General features: G+C 41.8%; 6 protein-coding genes across 6 annotated transcripts; 3 read left to right on the top strand and 3 right to left on the bottom strand. All coding sequences in view use genetic code 12, as the record gives it.

Annotated features, from left to right (window-relative positions):
• Positions 1-317: 317 nt before the first annotated feature.
• Positions 318-848, top strand: PAM17 (Pam17p; the record flags this gene model as incomplete). The annotated part of the gene is made up of 1 exon (XM_029033943.2): positions 318-848. One exon carries the CDS (start codon positions 318-320, stop codon positions 846-848), a length of 531 nt encoding a protein of 176 aa, XP_028891506.2.
• Positions 849-1825: 977 nt separating this feature from the next.
• KGD1 (alpha-ketoglutarate dehydrogenase KGD1) lies at positions 1826-4873 on the top strand (the record flags this gene model as incomplete). Its single annotated transcript, XM_029033942.2, has 1 exon — positions 1826-4873. The coding sequence occupies one exon, from the start codon at positions 1826-1828 to the stop codon at positions 4871-4873; it is 3048 nt and encodes a 1015-aa protein (XP_028891505.2).
• Positions 4874-5444: 571 nt separating this feature from the next.
• CJI96_0004919 (uncharacterized protein) lies at positions 5445-7034 on the top strand (the record flags this gene model as incomplete). Its single annotated transcript, XM_029033941.2, has 1 exon — positions 5445-7034. One exon carries the CDS (start codon positions 5445-5447, stop codon positions 7032-7034), a length of 1590 nt encoding a protein of 529 aa, XP_028891504.2.
• A 32-nt stretch (positions 7035-7066) lies between these two features.
• On the bottom strand, positions 7067-7939 carry AYR1 (acylglycerone-phosphate reductase; the record flags this gene model as incomplete). The annotated part of the gene is made up of 1 exon (XM_029033940.1): positions 7067-7939. One exon carries the CDS (start codon positions 7937-7939, stop codon positions 7067-7069), a length of 873 nt encoding a protein of 290 aa, XP_028891503.1.
• Positions 7940-15874: 7935 nt separating this feature from the next.
• CJI96_0004917 (uncharacterized protein) lies at positions 15875-16600 on the bottom strand (the record flags this gene model as incomplete). The annotated part of the gene is made up of 1 exon (XM_029033935.2): positions 15875-16600. The coding sequence occupies one exon, from the start codon at positions 16598-16600 to the stop codon at positions 15875-15877; it is 726 nt and encodes a 241-aa protein (XP_028891498.2).
• Positions 16601-18005: 1405 nt separating this feature from the next.
• Positions 18006-19253, bottom strand: CJI96_0004916 (RMD1 family protein; the record flags this gene model as incomplete). Its single annotated transcript, XM_029033934.2, has 1 exon — positions 18006-19253. One exon carries the CDS (start codon positions 19251-19253, stop codon positions 18006-18008), a length of 1248 nt encoding a protein of 415 aa, XP_028891497.2.
• Between the last annotated feature and the right edge of the window lie 483 nt (positions 19254-19736).

Genomic DNA, 19736 nt, shown 5'->3' with positions numbered 1-19736 from the left:
TTTAGTCTGGCATAATGACCAATTTCGATTCTGTACTTGTCACAAACATGGGTGTGCTTCGTAGTTGAGTGTGCATGATTTCCAACTTCGAATGCAAGCTACTATATGCTCGGATTGAATCCGTCAAATCTTCATTTTCATGTCTATTTAGTAATTCGACACAGGCTAAAAAAGATCCATATTGTTGAGCGTCTTCTTACGGGTGACACCATACTGCACAAAGCAATGCTTCTATGAAATTGAGCTTTCTCACCAAGAATAAAACTGGAAGAAGTATGCTCTTTGGAAAAGTCGGTATCAGGGCGCAGCCTTCATTCATGAACACGATTCGGATGCCAAAATGCCGTGTGTTTGTTAGAACCCCGCTGAGATCAAATTCAACGTCAACGCATTTGCAAATGAACTGGGTAGACTTCTTTAAGTTGAGAAGACAGAACAAGGTATTGAATACCTCAGCATCAATACTTACGGCTGGCTTGTCGGGATTTGCGACGTTAGAGTATTTAGGGAATGTCGAGATTGATCTCGAGAAGCCCATATTTGGAATTGATGCCGTGATTGTCATGGGCGGTTTGGTTTTGTTAGGTGGTGCTGCAGGCTATCTTTTGGGCCCTTTCCTTGGTACCGCTGTCTTCAACTTATCTCGACGCTCCGTGTTACCTCAATTTAAAGCCAAGGAAGAACTATTTTTGCGGAGAATTAAACGCTACAGAGTTGACCCTTCGTCACAATCTTTTTCGAATCCTGTTCCTGACTACTATGGTGAAAGGATATACTCATTAAAAACCTACAGGCAATGGTTGAGAGATTGCAACGCTTACAGAAGGAAAGCTCAGGAGTTCATTTAGTCACCTGTTGTAAATAAATAGAATTGTCAGACATGTCACACCCCAGTGCTTTTAATCTCGACATCTAACACGACGCAAGGCTTTGTTGCGCTACGTAAAATTGTCATGATAACACTTCAGGAGTTGATTCTCAAAAGTAGACATGATCTTTGTCCTTTTTCCTCATCTAGTTTGTCTCTTCTATTTCCTGTTACGTTTTCGTACAAAAAAAAAAAAAGACTAAAAATAACAGTAAAGGTTAGAGATAGATTTTTCTGAAGGGTAGGCTGTAGTAGGTTTGACTCACATTGCAGGAGTCAATTGCTTGAGGATCATATCACAATCTAGCTCTTATATACTACCTCTGCCCAAGCAAGACTTGCATGTCGAGGGGAAGTCAAACTGCATACGAGGTGTGAATACCGGTCTTACACACCGAATGACTCCGAGGAAACTTTGTTTGATCACTAGCAATCATAAGTGAATATAATGATCTTAATTTAAACGGAATTAGGAGGAATACACAGACGTTAACAAATGAAGATGTAGATTTGAAAAGTATCCATTCGAAGATTGACACACTTTCGCGGTATGATGAGAAGGTACCCACTAATTGCCTCGCAGCAAAACTCCGGGATGGCCAATCAGCGTGCAGTGCTACAGTGATTTCGTATGCCTTCGGGGAATTCCTCGAAAACTTTTGCAGTGAGGGAACAAAAGCAAACGTGAGCCAGTTGCATATGCATCATGGGTGGTGGTCATCTACTCTCCCCTTTTTTAGTTAAAAATTATGGGTAAATTCAACGAACCTACGTCTGTCCCGGGGATGTCGGAACGTGGAGACAGTTAGCGAGTGGAGCTAAGATGCAGCACCCTCTTCCCTTTATATAGAGTGCTCACTCTCTTCCACACTAGCAAAAAGTCCCTCCTATACCTACGGGTTTTTCTAGATATTACCCCAAAGTACCCCATTTGACCTTGGAATTTATTTGTCTGCCATGCTTAGCGCTTTCAGACATTTGAAACGTACTCCGAGTAACTGTGCTCACATTTTGAGGGCTCAGACCAATGTGCAATTTAGACAACATGCTGTTGCTTCGAGAGTTGGAATTGTTAGCTTCTCTCGCACTTTAGCAACTGACACATTCGTGTTGTCGAACAATTCAAATTATATCGAAGAGATGTATGAAGCATGGCGTCAAGACCCTAAGTCCGTTCATGTATCTTGGGATGCCTACTTCAAGAATTTGGACTCAGGGGTTGCTCCTTCGGCTGCATTCTCCGCTCCACCAACGTTGATTCCTACTCCAGCAGGTGGTGCAGGCGTCGGCTTTGACCCAGGTGCGGGGGGCCATAGTGAAGACGTTGTTACTCACTTGAAAGTGCAGCTTCTTGTTCGTGCTTATCAAGTACGTGGCCACCAGAAGGCCAAGATCGATCCTTTAGGTATCTCTTTCGGCGATCAACCTGATTTACCCAAAGAACTTACTTTAGAGCACTATGGCTTCACTGAAAGCGATATGGATAAGTCGATTACGCTTGGACCAGGAATTTTGCCTCGCTTCGTTGAAAGCGGCAAAAAAACAATGACATTACGGGAAATTATTGATGCTTGTGAGCGACTTTATTGTTCTTCTTATGGTGTAGAGTACATTCATATACCTTCGAAAGAACAGTGTGACTGGTTGAGGGAACGCATTGAGATTCCTCAGCCTTTCAAGTACTCATCAGACGAAAAAAGGCAAATCTTAGATAGATTGATCTGGTCTTGTTCGTTTGAGTCATTTTTGGCTACTAAATTTCCTAATGATAAGAGATTTGGACTCGAAGGAGCAGAGGCAGTCGTCCCTGGTATGAAAGCGATGATTGATACTTCTGTAGAGCATGGCATAGAGGATATAGTTATTGGAATGCCACACAGGGGACGGTTAAACATGTTGTCCAATGTCGTTAGGAAGCCAAATGAGTCGATCTTTTTCGAGTTTACAGGTTCCAAAGAGTTAGACGAGGGCTCTGGGGACGTCAAGTATCACTTGGGAATGAATTACAAGCGTCCAACGACTTCTGGAAAACATGTCAACTTATCTCTTGTCGCCAATCCTTCTCACTTGGAAGCTGAGGACGGGGTCGTTTTAGGAAAGACAAGAGCCATACAAGAGTACAAATCTGATGCGGGGGAATTCAAAAAGGCGATGGGCGTTTTGTTGCACGGTGACGCTGCCTTTTCTGGTCAAGGTGTTGTTTATGAGACAATGGGCTTTGCCAATTTACCAGCTTACTCCACTGGCGGAACTGTCCATATAATCATCAACAATCAGATTGGTTTCACCACAGACCCCCGCTTTGCCAGATCCACTTTATATCCATCGGATATTGCCAAGTCCATCAATGCTCCCATCTTCCATGTGAATGCTGATGATATCGAAGCTCTTACTTTTGTGTTCAACTTAGCTGCTGATTGGAGAGCAACGTTTCATTCTGATGTTATCATCGATGTTGTTGGCTATAGAAAGCATGGTCACAATGAAACCGATCAGCCATCCTTCACCCAACCTTTGATGTACAAGAAGATCGCCGAGAAAAGATCTGTTCTCGATTATTATGTCGATAAGTTGATTTCAGAGGGCACTTTCACAAAGGAGGATATCGATGAGCACAAAAAGTGGGTTTGGAATCTTTTAGAGGAGTCTTTTGGCAAGTCAAAGGAATACAAACCGACTTCACGTGAGTGGTTGACCACACCTTGGGAAGATTTTAAGTCTCCGAAGGAGTTAGCGACTGAGGTATTGCCTCACCTTCCGACTGCTGTTGATGCAGAGACTTTGAAGAACATTGGCAGACACATCTCCGAAACTCCCAAAGGTTTTGAAGTTCACAGAAATTTGAAGCGTATTTTGAACACCAGAAAGAAGACCGTGGAAACAGGGGAAGGGATCGATTGGGCTACAGGAGAGGCTTTGGCTTTCGGCTCTCTTTGTTTGGAGGGTTACCATGTGAGAGTTTCTGGTCAGGACGTCGAAAGAGGAACGTTCTCCCAACGTCATGCAGTTTTACACGATCAGGAATCAGAAAAGGTTTACACTCCTCTCAACACCTTGTCTGAAGACCAAGGACCATTTGTCATATCAAATTCTTCGTTATCCGAGTACGGTGTAATGAGTTTCGAGTATGGTTACTCGCTTTTCTCTCCGGATGCGTTGGTTCAATGGGAAGCTCAGTTTGGTGATTTCGCAAACACTGCTCAAGTAGTCGTCGATCAATTCATTTCGGGCGCTGAATCAAAATGGAAGCAGAGATCTGGTTTAGTTTTGTCTTTGCCACACGGATACGACGGTCAAGGCCCGGAACATTCTTCTGGTAGAATCGAGAGGTATTTGCAGATGTGTAACGAGGATCCTCGTTATTTCCCTTCGGAGCAAAAGCTTGAGAGACTGCATCAAGACTGCAACATGCAAGTCGCCTACCCAACAACACCAGCTAACTTATTTCACTTGTTGAGGCGTCAAATGCATAGGCAGTTTAGAAAGCCATTATGTTTATTCTTTTCAAAGCAGTTGTTGAGGCATCCATTGGCGAAATCAGAATTGAAGGAGTTTACAGGTGAGTCTCATTTTGAATGGATCATCGAAGATCGTGAATTGGGTAAGAGTATTCATGAAAGAGATGGAATTAGTCGAGTTGTTCTCTGTTCTGGTCAAGTCTACACCGCTTTGCACAAAAAGCGTGCCTCACTTGATAATAAGAACACTGCGATAATCAAACTTGAGCAGTTGCATCCCTTCCCATTCGCTCAATTACGTGACACATTGAACAAATACCCTAATCTTGAAGACTTGGTCTACTGTCAAGAAGAACCCTTGAATATGGGCGCGTACTCTTACGTTGCTCCTCGCATGGTGACGACTTTAAAGCAAACTGATAAGTATGCAAACTTAGTTTTGAGATACGCCGGGAGGGATCCTTCGGCATCCGTTGCAGCGGGCTCTAAGGCCATGCATAATGCTGAAGAAGAGGCATTTTTGAAAGAAGTTTTCCAAGAGGCTTAAGATCTTAGAATAGCGTACATAACTTGAACTGATAAAAACTGCGAGATACACAGTGTAGTCCTTTTGGTATGCAGTACAGCAAAAGTGGTGTCAAGCAAATGATACACTTTGTTTCCGGAGTGTTATGAATTCTTTCCTTTGGTACAGAGATCAAAGGCATCTACGAATTGGGGATGTTGCCAGATATCGTATTGAGTATCGAGCCAAGGATTTCAATGAGACGGAGATATTCTTACGAATAAAGAACTTGGAGAAGACTCCTCTCCGAGCTATCCATCTTTTGAATGGACCGTTCATATTGTATAGCCACGTTGTTCCTTGCAACTTTGATCATAAAAAGCCTTTCAGGGCCGATGATCCACTCAGTAATCCTGAGATTCTTTTCAAAAACGCTATTAAACCAGGCCAGACATTTAATGTTAAATTATCTTTAAACGGTAATAGCTTAAAACGCGTGGATAATGATGGAAGCAAGATCTATTCATGGGAATGCGACATAATTTCTCAGATTGTGCTAAATAAAAAAGCAACGGTGCTATACGATTTTATGATCGGCGATAACATTCATAGCATGAGAAGATTAAACCGCTCTGTACTCACCTCTTTGACCAAAGGCGACATGAATATGCAATTTAACAACCCTCGGGACGATGAACTGACTGAAACTTTATCAATCTCTAGCAATCCCAATCTTATGGTGAATTTTAAACTGACAGAGGACATTTGGAATTTGGAGCCACGCGATCCGAACTTGCCCATGCATTTAGTCATTGTTACTCACGGTCTTTTCTCGAATCTCACTGCTGATATGCTCTATCTTAGAGACCAGCTCCTTTCATTAGACCAAAACATTGTGGTATCTGGCTACAGAGGGAACGCAGGTCGTACAGAAAAGGGGATACACAAGCTCGGTGTCGGTGTTTCTTTTCATGTGACAAATATAATCGACTCCTTCAAAAAGTCAGGAATGCTGATTGAAAAGATTAGTTTTGTGGCCCATTCTTTGGGCGGTCCGGTTCAGCTCTACGCTTTAAAGCACATATTACTTGTTAAGGGTAACGATTACTTCAAGAGAAACAATATTCAACTTGAACATTTCATTTGTCTTGCGAGTCCCATGCTCGGAATAATTAGTGAGATGAGTCTATGGGTCTCCTGGTTCCTTGACTTGGGTACACTAGGTAAAACAGGTCGTGACTTGACGTTGCTGAAGAAACTCCCTCTGATAAAACACGAGAAAAATGATAACAAGCGAGATGGTTTCAAACCTATTCTCGAGACTCTCCCAGATGAGCCTGTTCAATCAGTACTCAAAGCATTTAAACTGCGAACCGTATACGCCAACGCTTTCAACGACGGAATCGTGCCCCTACGGACAAGTTCACTTTTGTACTTAGATTGGGCTGCTATGGGTGACGTAAGCGCTCTAAGGAGCCATCCCGAACAATTGAATGATCGCACACATAGAGACAATAGCAGTATAGGTAGTACTGAGACGAATGCTCTGGGTCATGATGTTGGTGCCGTTCCTTACGATTCTTTGTCTTTTGAAATGTCTCAGCGTAAGTCTGGAAAGTTTACTGCCGACAATTCTTTCAATGAAGGTATCGCAGAATCTTTGACGCTTGATAAATTACGGCAAGCAAAATCTGTCAGGCGAAAAAAGTGGTATTCAAAAATCTCGGCAAAGGGGAGTGAAACTTCCTTGCTGGATGATGAGGAATCAGATCTGCCAGATTACGATGAAGATGCCTCCTATTACATTCCACCAAAAGCTTCTGCTGTTGAGTCTGCTTTGAGTACTTTGCTATGCCCAGTCCCGTCGCGGAGTTACATCAATGAGCCTTCGAAGCGATCTCTGGTTATATTTCATGATCGATTTTATCATTTCAATCACATTCCTCAGGATACTACGCCTGCAGTTGGAACCTTCAAGCGACTTATCAGATCTCGAGAGTGGAAACTTGAAAAGCAGGTCAAAATAGCCAGAAAGTATCACTCTTACGGACTTAACTGGAGAAAAGTTCTTGTGTATCTTCCCCCCGATGCACATAACAATATCATTGTTAGACGTCGTTTTGCAAATGGATATGGTTGGGGTGTAATAGATCATTTATTAGATCAGATTTTCGCTGAGCCAAAGTTAACAGCGAAAATTTAGCTCATGAGGTTAAGAATACCTATACAAATTCACTATTCGATTTTGTGCTTCAAATATCTTTCTTTTAGGTAGGCAAATATGTTGGTCAAGCGAAATTTTCTTACCAAACTACGCTCAACCAAATATCTAGGACAGCACAACATTATCCATGTTAATATCGTGGCCATGTGACCTCTATAATAATTGAGCCTGCCATCAAGCGAAGCATTCTCGAAGTCATTAACAACTTTGAAGGCATAAGTTTTAGGATCCATGGGATTATTCTTCGCAGCCATTGCCCGTCTTTCATCCATCGACTCTTTGATCCCTGGCACGTTATAGAGGGAGGTCTCCGGTAATGGCCTCGTGTCTTGAATATTGGTCTTCACCCCACCAGTAATGATGTTGATAACCTTCACACCGAAGGGCTTCAATTCGAGTCGGAGACAAGCGGCAAATTGATGAATTGCGCTTTTGGTCGACGAGTATACAGATGAAAAAGGAAATGGCACTATTCCACTCACCGAACCTGTGAAGCCCACCACTCCTCTTGCATTGATAAGAAGCGGAGCAAGCTCTCTTGTCATTCTTATTGGACCAAAAACGTTCACTTGAAAACACTGAGTAAATTGATCATCTGTCACATCAAGGGCAGGGAATGTACACGATTGTCCAGCGTTATTGAATAGCACATCTAAATAGCCATTTGTTGCTTCTTGCAAATACCTCTTGGCTCTTCTAACACTCTCTAAGTCTGACACGTCCAATTGAAATACGGTAACCCCCTCTCTCTCGAGATCTGCCATTGGTTCGAGCCGTCTTGCACATGCAAATGTTTTGTACCCTCTTTTTTGAAATTCAAGAGCAGTGGCATATCCTATTCCCGATGACGCGCCCGTGACAAGTGCTGTTCTTTGACGATTCATGACTTTTCGGTTTTGTAGTTATTTGAGCAGGTCCACAACGAGTACGAGTTAAACCCCGCAGGGGTAATACTAATCTCCGATAAACACTCGGTACTGTATACAACAAAACACACGATCAAGGCAAGTTTCGTGAATGTGAAATATTTGACACAAGTAATATATTGCATTAGTATTTGGATATGCCAGCATTCCGTATAGCAAACTTACACTAGATTAATGAGCCGAGCTAGTATAGCTGTTTAAAACGAGCTGAAATATCAAACTATTATCTTCAAGGAAGAAAAAGACTATGCAGTCTAAAAATATATATATATATATATATACGGTAATAGAGCTGATCAAAAGGTAATTTTCGACAGCCACCATCAAGTCTGCAATTCCTTAAGGAGCTTTTCATGATCAAAATTGTGCATAAACTTGATTGGTTTCTGCATCGATGGCTTCCTAATGTGAAGAACAGGAACGTCATAGCAGTATCGCTCAAAAGAGTCAGAATTCTCTGGTTTCATGATGTCCACAACTTCTAAAGAGATTGTTTCGTAGGAACACTCTTTCATAACCCTATTAAGTACATCCCTAGCGGTAATGCATAGCTGACAATTATCTTTAGTATATAATGTTAGATGAACCTTTCTACATCTTGCTTGATGAGAAGCATATCTTATGATCTTTTTTGAAAGCATGTGCTGGATGAAATATTCACAGGTTTTCTCCCTTTTTTCCATTTCATAGTGATGTGCGTATTGCTTTGTGCACGTGACAGCTTATTCTTGTTGAATATTCTGTGATATGCAAGAACAAGAAAAATAAAGTGCATGGCCACCAGAGTCTGAAAAATTGCTTAATCTCACCTGGAACTGTGAGAATCATTGTCCTTTCCGAGCATTATATGAACAGGGGTATTCCCCTCCAGTACAGGAATACGCAAAATTAATATGTATTAGTCCACTTTTAAACCCACTTACTCCTATTGACTCTCAACACCGAAGCTACTGTACTGAACAGCGCGCCACACATCGTTCAACTTTAGACTTGCTCCTTGCACGGAGTTCGCAGAAATATGTACTTATTTTACTCTTTAATTTTCACTGTGACGTTAGCTTCTAATGTCTTGGTCGGAACTGATCATAATCTCACATCATTACTCTTCCATTCACAAAAGACTACATTGGTTGACTTCTACGCTGAATGGTGCCGGCACTGTAAGTTATTGATGCCTACTATAGAGAATTTAGCGGAAAGGTTCGCAATAAAACATGAAATTCAAATTGTTAAAGTGAATGGTGACAAGGATGGGAGAAAGATGGCAAAAAAGTATAATGTTGGAGGGTATCCCACTTTGTTATTATTCATCGAGGGAAGCAAAAAACCGGTTCAATATATTGGCGTAAGGGATTTTGAATCCATAAGTAACTTCATTCAAGTCGCCTCAGGTGTAAGGCTTGATGATGAAACGGCAATTTCCAAAAAAGACCTTGGATTTAGCCTCATGAAGACTACAGATATGAATTTTACCGATCAAGCTTTTAATGACAAACCTACTCTCGTATTGATACAAGGTGGTACTCATTTTTCCGAAGAGCTCCTGCTGCTGTGGTACAAAATGGCTTTGGACAATGAAAATTCAAATTTGCAGTATATCGAGCATTTCTTTGCTGACGACATTGAGTTAGAGTCTCCAGTGTTGATGGGGCTCGATGGGGAGGGTCACATTAATAGCATACTACTTCCTGTTTCAAGTCTGGAACATTTGAGCGCATTCGTGAGTCACCACTCAGCATTGGTGAATTCACCCAATGCGACGGGAAATGAAACCTTCCGTGACTTTAATGTGAGCTTTGAAGAATACGACGGAACAAGTTGTATCGCCATACTTGACTTTCTTATTAAGGTGGACGACAGCAAGTTTTATCAAAACCAGAAAAATATAGGTGATCTCCGAATAATGTCATACTACCACTCACTCATTCACATGCTTCGTGATAATAAACAGGCGCTTTCTGTTGAGTTAACTCGCCTACAATGTCTTCTTCAACAAAGCAACATTCTGCTTACACAAGATGCCAAATGTTTCACAAAATTGAGAGTGAAGATCCTACAAGGAATGATTAAATATAAACAATGATGAGCCTTGGATCGTATATCGCCATCTCTCACCAATCGACAGGCTGAAACTTCTGCACTTGTCTAATTTTCTCCGGCCACACCCTTCCATTATTCACAACGCATTCATCGATGATGGGGATGACATTATTGGGTTTGCATCGAGCAAGCCAAATATTCTTACCGGATTTCTTGAGATAAATAATAACATTTGCCGCGTATTTGTGTCCACCAATGTGATTGACAAAGGATACGGAGACTCCTCCGTCTCGATCGTCACCAAAATCTCTATAAAGGCCAAGCTCTCTTAAATACATGTCCATCTCTCTCTTCATGATTGGTGCTGTGATTCCACATTTCTTATCTCTAGTTCTGTGAGAGCATAAGAAGATGTATGCCAAGTTAGGGTCAGTTTCTATCGTCAACTTAGGAAAGTTTGTGTTCAAATCTGACGGTAACTTCGTGAGACGTTCATTTCTAAACAGAACGAGCTTTGGGACTATTGTTCCTAGAGCCTCGTCCACTTCACCGACTTCTAGATTTTTTATCCAAATAAAAAATGGAAGTAGTAGTACATCCCCGGTATTACCATCCATATATCTGGGATCACGTTCTAGCTCGAGTGAAGATAAAGAAGAAACCGTAACCTTGATATTATCCAGGGCTCCAAAATTTATTTTCGATTTGGAAGCCCAAGCATCGACCTTTTTCGCAAAAGAGCCAGAACCACTAACAGCGTCATGAGGCCAGTCTGATTTATTCGTTGGTATGACGATGTGTAATCCGTACGGTTTAGTAGTTCCCCATAAATCATCATCGGAGCCATCGGATAACTTTAAGCTTGAGGGGAACGACGAAGTACAAGAATCACATTCTTGACTGCAGCTTGATATCTCGAAACCAGCCTTCGCAAGTTCAGCTTCATGGGTATCAGAGCTTTTGAAAAAATCTAAAAGGCCCATTCACAGAATTTCGAGATGCACGTATGTGGCGTTGGGATATTATCGCTAAACGTGAGCTCGGATCCGAGTGATCCATAGACCTGTATAGGAAATGTTGAAAGGAATTCGTTTTACAATATGAAGGGTACATAGCTATTTAGAATAAACCTGGAATCTAGACATACCGTCAAGATTATGCGTCCCTAAAGCGTTTTGAGAACATTGCAATGCCATATTTGAGCTCGCCGCACACACATATTCGCCTTCTGCGCCCTTTACAACGTGATAGCCTGTATTGCTCACCTTTTGTATTGATAGGTTCGAAAAGGTGTTGGTTATCAAATTAAATGACCTCTGACGATATCTAACATAATGACGCACAATTCTTGTATTTCTGAGCATGATTTGTACTGTTTCCCCGTGACGTGCTTTGCAAGTGATTGTATTTGTAATGCTCTGTGATCTGGCGATGCTGATCCCTGTCGAGATCTCCAAAGCTGAGACAAAAATGTTAGGGGATATTCCAAATGAGATCAGCGCATCATTGGAGTCGGTGGAGCTTATCAGCATTGCTATGAAGCCACCCTCCCCCTCCAACTCTTCGTGACAATTGGAAACGGGCATCGTTTGTAAGCTATTTGGAGTCAAATCTACGTGTAACTCAAATTCGATGAGAAATACCGTTGATTGTGTGGCTTGATCACCCCATGTACTTCCAGATAGACCTCTGTTGTAATATTGACTTGTTAACCAAACATCATCTAGAGCTTCAGAATGGTCAACATTCGTGAAAGCCAAGTACGTTTTTGAAGACCTCATGTAGAAATAAATCAGCTTATTTCTGTCTCTGATAACACTACCATAATTTGACTCAACTTCATCGATCAGCTCAACTTCGACAAGTGTCGAGCTCGCCATGGCTTGCTCTTCATCTCGCTTCAGAGTTGATAAAGCTATCATGCAAAGAAATAAGACAAATAATATGTGTCTTGTAAGAACTTTCAGAGAGAATTCGTAAGGCATAGGTGCTGGTTCTCGTCAATATTGCGATCAAAACCTTAAGATACTGTCGGATGTTGACAAGCAAACAAAGAATTAATATATTTCCAACTTCTCCATTTGATCTTCTCGTTCAATAAAAGTAAAGTACCCTGGCTAACGGAGATGTGGCAATCTCAGCAGTGTAATTTCCGCATTCGTCAAAAGAAAGGACAGCATTCGTCAATAATTGGGGAAAGAGGGACGCATTTTTTCTACAACAATAGGGCAATACAAAAAAGTTGTACAATTGATGTTGAAGAATGAAGAAGTAAAAATGAAGTACATGTCAGGATATCGCATGCTTCAAGTATTGATTTGAATTTGGCATCGGTGGATGCTGCAGTTTTTTATGCAGTGAGAAAGTCTGTTGAGAAAGGACTGGTCGCAAATGAGACGGTATGTCAATCAGAGGGCTGTCTAAACTCAACTTCCGAAATTTATCTCGAATTTTTTTTAAATACAATTCAAGTATTCATTCCTTGTGACTGCTTTGGGATTTCTCGACCTTCAAAAGATAAAGAGTTATCCAGCTTACGAAGCTTTTAGCATTTTATCCTTCAAGCGTTGTGTTTGCAAGTTCATGGATAGGTGAAATGATTCAGCTTGAAGCGACACCAGTCGTTGAAGCATCCTCGTCTAACGATGTGCGCTTGAAAGATGAATCGCGAGAGACCAAAGAAATGAAAAGAGAACAACCTTTGACCCCGACTTCACGATCATTCCGAGCTGTTCGATCTGGCGGATCTGAGACGGCTAGTGGTGAAACAATTGCCCGGTCACTTGAAACGATAGCGGGTACACCCAATAGCCTAAAAACCGATTTACAAAAGGGTTCCAAAGGCGTTGCCACCGAGACTCATAAGGAAGTCCTCAACCTGAAGATGATATCAAGCTCTGTGGACAACGATATTTTGGATCCCATAAAGGCTCTCACTGGATCTACCATGCAATCAGTTAAAGGAGATGAGACGTGTGTGGCAAGATTTGATAGACACAAAGGGAAATCTTTTGACAAAAGCTCGAGGATAGCTCCGCTAAGAAGGCATACCTCGCCACTCACTCAGAATGATGGGCGCACAATGAGCTCGAAGAGAACCATTGACTCCCTGGTTGCAACAGAAAGTTCACCATGTCAGATACCATCACACCTCGATTTTTCCTCTCCAAGATATCATAGAGCCAATTCCACTGCCGACATACAAAAGCTTCGACTCAACCCTGCAAAGAGCACTTTCGATGACGAGATTTCACGAATGAGAAATTCCATTATCATGAAAAGAAATATTAAAAAGCAAAAAAGAAAGGAATTTTATGATGACGAAACTACGCCTGTTGGAAATAGAATTACTGAGGGTCATCAAAATTTCGTCATGGCATATAATATGTTAACAGGTATTCGTGTGGCTGTATCACGTTGCTCTGGGGTGATGAAAAAAATTAATGATGAAGACTTCAAAACTACCAAAAAACTCACCTTCAACATGGATGGCAATGAATTAACTCCGTCTTCGAAATACGATTTCAAGTTTAAAGATTATTGTCCTGAGGTCTTTCGTGAGTTACGTGCGGTCTTTGGAATCGACCCGGCAGACTATCTCATTTCAATAACTGGCAAGTATATACTATCAGAGCTTGGGTCTCCCGGAAAGAGTGGGTCATTTTTTTATTACTCTAGAGACTTCCGTTTCATTATAAAAACTATACACCATTCAGAACACAAGCAGCTTCGACGGATCCTCAAAGACTATTATTCGCATGTGAAGAGTAACCCCAACACCCTTATATCGCAATTCTACGGCTTGCATCGTCTCAAGGTAAAGGGTGGCATGAAAAAAGTACATTTCATTGTCATGAATAATCTCTTTCCACCGCACAGAGATATACATTACAAGTATGACTTAAAAGGCTCAACTTGGGGAAGATTCACCAAAGTCCCTTCTGATGAATTGAAAAAGTCCGATTTATCGCACATTACTTTCAAGGATCTCAATTGGCTCGAAAGGAAGGATGGAATATGTTTTGGTCCACAGAAACGAAAAATTTTTCTTAAACAACTTGAAGCGGACGTTGAATTCTTGAAGAGAATAAATGCTATGGACTATTCTCTTTTATTGGGTATTCATGACGTACTGAAGGGGAATTCGAATACAATAAGTAAACTTTCTGTCTTCGACCCTAAATCAAACAACAAAAGTGACTTAATTAAAACCAATCCTCGAGATATCGATAGATATGCTGACTTGCCCGCCAGCAACTTTCCGGGAAGATCGAAGTACATATTCTACGGGCATGATGGTGGAATTCGAGGTACAAACGAACACGATGAACCCACGAGAGTCATTTACTACATGGGGATCATTGACTGTTTGACAAGTTATTCAATAAAAAAACGAATTGAAACTGTCTGGAGATCAATTGGCCATAATAGGAGTTCAATTTCTGCTGTTCCAGCAAGTGAGTATGGAGAGAGGTTTTTACATTTCATTGAGAAAAGCGTTAGATAGAGGCAATAGAGTAGAACAGAAAATAGACATTAGGTAATGTTCGTCCAAAAACTACTTTGTGCAGTCATCCCTCAATCTTGTCTATTGTATAAATTTCAATACTATGCTGATCAAGATTATGTTGAAGAGATTGAGCACCAACCCAAACATTGTGATCCGTCCCTTCCATATCCATCAATCTTACCTAACACCAACGCCCTCAGATGTGGAATTGAGTTTCAAAAGCGATGTTGAAAGGTTGCCTAGTATTAGACTGAGCGAAAGTGTCAGGTTGAAGGCGTTGGGAACTCCAGCGACTATCGTTGCAGTCACCTTGCCACCTTCGATTCCCTTATATGTTAGACGGAATTCTTTAATCTCCATTCTGGGCTCATCTAGTCTTGTAAGTTCGAGAATCAGGCTCTTTAATCCGTTCAAATCACTTTACCTTGACGGAAGCGTCAAACTATTCGAAGAATTCATTTCTACTGAAACTTCATCGTTCCTCGTGTCATCTCAGGTAAAAAAATCTATACCGACAATCTTCCGGAATTCATCGCCCAAATCATTTGCCACCTTGAAATTAGATGGTGAGAATGATTGGGCTATTCTCAAAAACGAGGCCCTTCAGGTGTACGGAGGGCTGGCTATATCGGTTTCAAAGCGAAAAATACCACGAAGAATCTCGAGGAATCTTGCAAGAACTCTCTCTCTTCTGAGAAGGGAGCTCACAGGCTTGTCATCCTTGGTCAACAGAGGATTCACATACCTTAGTGGACGAGGAGTAGCTGGCTTAGTCGGCAGTGGGCTGGTCGTAGCGATCACCGTTGATGAAAACGACGACATACTCATTAACCGGGACAATCTCCTTGCTGTTTCGATTAATGGGCCCCAGGATCTTCAAAATTGTGCAGTTTCTAGAGTGTCGAGACTACCTCGTGAGAAACCAATTTTAATGACAAAAAGCTTACGCTCCATCCGGTCATTCCAAGATGCCATCGACACCCTCAAAATTTTTGGTTCTTGTATCATCAAACTACTGGCATGGTTTACTATGTCATTGCGACTGTGGTTCCTCGGACGTCACAAGTTTATCCTGATAATTGGACCACGCACTGTATTTTTGCAAACTGCTTCATCGAAAAACTATTATGAACTCAACTCGGAATTTTTCATCACCAACGCCGACGAGATCCACGATGCAAAATCCGGGGACACGTCCCGAAACTACTTAAATTTAGTTACCTTAGACGGAGATCAGAAGCCACGCATTAGAAGCACTGACTCGTTTGTAAAGAGCAACAAATCTGAATAAATTACATTACGTAAATATAAACATTACTCAACTAAATTGTGCTTTGTTGGATTCAACGACTTAAACTCTCCGCACTACTCTCCTCGGTGCTGATAGGAGTAGAGCTGTCGTTGCTGGAATATGGACGAGGATCTAAGTGCACAGTATCAGAACCCTGCGTGTAGAGCTCGATCTGTTTGGGATTGGGGAGTGGGAACCTCCTGTCGAGCGCCGATGTGATAGCGGGTAGCTTTAAACTCTTACGTTTTTTTCGAGAAGATCTTCTTCGTTTTGACTCACTCGACTCTGTGTTGGATGACATTTCTTCTGCTGCTGCCGCTGCCCCAATGTTGGTGAATTTTGTGTTCCCCCTTTCTGAAGGATCCATTTGAGCTAACTCCAAGTCGTGCTTTTTCATGTTCGCTGTGCTAAGCTTCAGAACAGGAAGATACTTCAAGTTAGAGGAATGGTTGCCTTCAACAGGTGTTGTGGACTTGCTTTCTTCGAAGTCCTTTATTTCATGCTCGGGGATAGTGCCAGATTTACGTTTCAGATTACTCTTTCGGGTTCCGTTAGAATCTTCGGAGCCAAAACCATCATCAACAATTCTTCCACTCCCACTTTCGACGGAACTCGACCCACCTGAGAAACTCTTTTCATCGAGTGAAGCTCCCACTGATGTTGAGGCAGTTTGAGACTTAGATTTAAGCGATAGGTCGGTTGACGAAGTGGAGTTTTCAGAGTTGTCAAGTGCGCTCAAATCACAATCGAGTTTAGACTGTTTCGATCCACATGTCATGGGATGCAGTCGAGTGCACGAGTGTATCACAGCACCTGAGCCTGAAGACAGTTGCTTGGAATACTGGGCATTTGGTTGAAGAGATGTACTCTCTTGATACTTGTCCGCTTCATGAAACCCTTTCAGTGGCTCTAGGTATGGCTGAGAGTGAGAAACTCGGTATGGTAGTGTTTGATGAGAATTGACATAGGGGGGGGATTAGACCAACTCGCATTTTGACCCGGTCGGGGATACCACTTCCTCTTAGCATCAGTGTCCATGTAGATTTCACTAGATACCGAGGAGCTTTTCAGGCAGTTCTTTTCGGCGAGAGCAGCCAATTTCTTGGTTTCTGAACAGTCAGGATTGGCCGAGTACTTGGATAGAACCCTATTGACTGCAACAAATAAATTCGACCACTCGAAAACTTTCAAACCTTTCTCTATATTCCGAGGCCTAGGATTCTCCATAGACATTAGTGATGAAAATAGTCTGCGACATTCAGGGGAAGATTTCGTAACGGTGTAAGGCTTAAGGAACTGCAAATTTCTACGGACTCTGCTCTTCTCTTCAATAGAAAAATGTTCCCCGACAAGATGCTCCAACACTAGTATGATATCAACAGAAGTAACAACACAGATATTCTTCTCTTTCCACCTGATGCAAGAGATCACCAAAGAATTGTCATCTGATGCATACGAGTGAGGGGCAACTGGTTCAGCCAGTATTGCGAACGTAGCGTAAGACCTTCGCTTCACAATAAGCCTGACCAACCTTCTTTCCTCATCTTGTTCTTCCTTGCACCAACTAGATTGCATTTCACACACTTCACGACCAACATCGAGCTGGATAGGGGTGTTAACGATTTCAATGTGCTGGCGAATGAATTCTGAAGGAAGAGTACTAGTTCTAACTAAAGTTGGAAGCGAGCTGCTCCCGCATCTTGTTGGTGAATTCATTCTTTATCCCGATGATTGATGACAGAAGAAAAAAATGATGCAAATTTGCCTTCTTAGTCTTGAAGGGAAAAAGATTTGGAAGAATACCAATATGAATGGTTTCACGAAAACCCAGAAGTGTTTTATGACTCAAATTTAGCAAGGACGGTAGAAGCAAAGCCAGTTTTTCTTAATTCGTCCTACAGGGCATGCGCCTTATTTAAGACGTGTGGCAAGTGTCACCAGCCCCCTATGCTTGCTTGCGGCTAGTAGAAAATTTTTCTTGTGCTTCGCCACAAGATGTGGCGAGCCGCTATTCACGTCATTTCCTTCACACAAGGAAGCTTGCTTGCGTGCGGAACCTATTTCTCTCAGTCTAACAATGCAGAGGCTCTTGTCTCAGATGTCGCGAATTCTTAAATCTTCGTCGCTATCACAGTGCCAATAGTTCTAGATCGCACTCACCTCATTGCTCAAAAACAAAAGTGCTAAAATGTCAAGAAGTCCACAATTACATTGACAACACTGACTAGAACCTCGATGCATACCAATACTATAACAACAAACTCTAGGTTTTCTTCTTGTGAGTGTCCGAGCTGTTCTTTAAGCATCTGTAGCAAGTCCGAGATTACTTCTAGCCTTTGTTCTAGTAATTCCACCCTTTGATTTATTTCCAAGTAACCGCGTGTTGCCTGGTATATTGGTTCAAGGTGAGGTTCCGCCCACATGAGCTCTGGCGAATCTAAAACTGATCCATGGAGATTGATGTTGATACGGAGAATAAAAAGTTCCCCTATTGACTTCATGATTTCATCTCTGGTCATTTCTACCTTGCCTGTGTGAGCTATTTGTTGAGGAATGTCTTGTGTGTCTTCAATGGTATTATCAACGAGTTCTTCGAACAACGATATTTTCACTGATTGTGCCAATGCATGAGATATCGATAGCTTTAGCATGTAGTTTGCGTCATCTCGAAGCGTTATGAAATCATTGTAGATTCGTGGCTGATACGACGTTGTGATGTAGTAATTGAACTCCTCCACTTGAACATCTTCTGAAGAAAGTTTCTCACTTTCAAAACGAGCAAGGTCTTCCAAAAAAGCCATCTCTTCCTTACGCGTGTAACACCACATTATAACAACACCATATTCGAAGATGAAAATGTCGTTTTGCTTACCGAATTCAATCTCACCACCATCATCAGCGAGGCGAATTAGGGTCTTACCTCCATCGTCAGAATCATTTCTCCAGTCTTTGTATGTGAATGGCGTATAGAGGCATTCATCAAAAAGTTTGGGCATTGTGTTATGAATTCTTTTCTTATCCTTGAGCCAGCGAAGAAGATCTTTCATCTTATACGAGCCTGCTGTGCAGTAAGCGGTTACTCGAGGTAGAAGATCCCTGTGCAGCTTTCCAAGAATCTCGGCGTCCTTTCTTGCTGGCTTGTCAGTTATGCGTGTCACCTGTGAGTACACACCACCATCCCGTGAATGATTTTCTGAGTAGTTCTCAGGATTGAGTTTAATTCGCTCGTACCCGAGATCGGGAGGATCTTCGGGCAAGAGTTTGAGCTTCTGGGTTGTTCTGCTAAGCCTTTGAAGGCCAAGCTTGGAGTTATTAGCAATTTTCGATGTTGTCTTGCGGCCTTGTAAATTCTGAGTTGTGCTTCTACCCTCGTATTGTGATCCTTTCAGGGGGGGTCTAATCAAAGGAGTCTGTTCACTCTGAGACAGCATTTTTTAACCAATACTTCCTCAATGATTTCGTTCGATTTATTATTTCGTATATCAATATGAGTAGTGAACTGACTTACAATGTAAACTGAACAGGGGTTCAAATTGTGAACTTCCTGTTTCGTCTGATTTTGGGAAAAGAGCCGCGAAAATGTGAAAGATAAAGACCACAGCAACACCTAAAGGTCCTCTCTTTACGAACAACTCCTCCTTGCAGAACGAAAAAAAAGCAACGCATTGAGAGTTTCAAATCAAACTTAACAGTACAACGAAAGAAAAAAGAAAAAAAAAAAAAAAAAGGAATTTCGTCTCTGTATAGTCTGATTCTCATGCAGAAGTATGAAAAGGTCTACGAGTTCACTCAAGGATCAATATAAGCGACACTCAAGTACACAAGCATTATATTCAAGCGAGGTGCCAGAGAATGCTAAGAAACTGTTATTAGTCGTGATCTGTAGGAGGATGACATACTGCAACGTCTGAACT

The sequence above is a fragment of the Candidozyma auris genome, chromosome 6, assembly GCF_003013715.1.
Source record: "Candidozyma auris chromosome 6, complete sequence".
Classification (NCBI taxonomy): Eukaryota; Fungi; Ascomycota; class Pichiomycetes; order Serinales; family Metschnikowiaceae; genus Candidozyma; species Candidozyma auris.
Note: the sequence above shows the minus strand (reverse complement) of the source record. Positions and strands in the feature narration are given on the sequence as shown.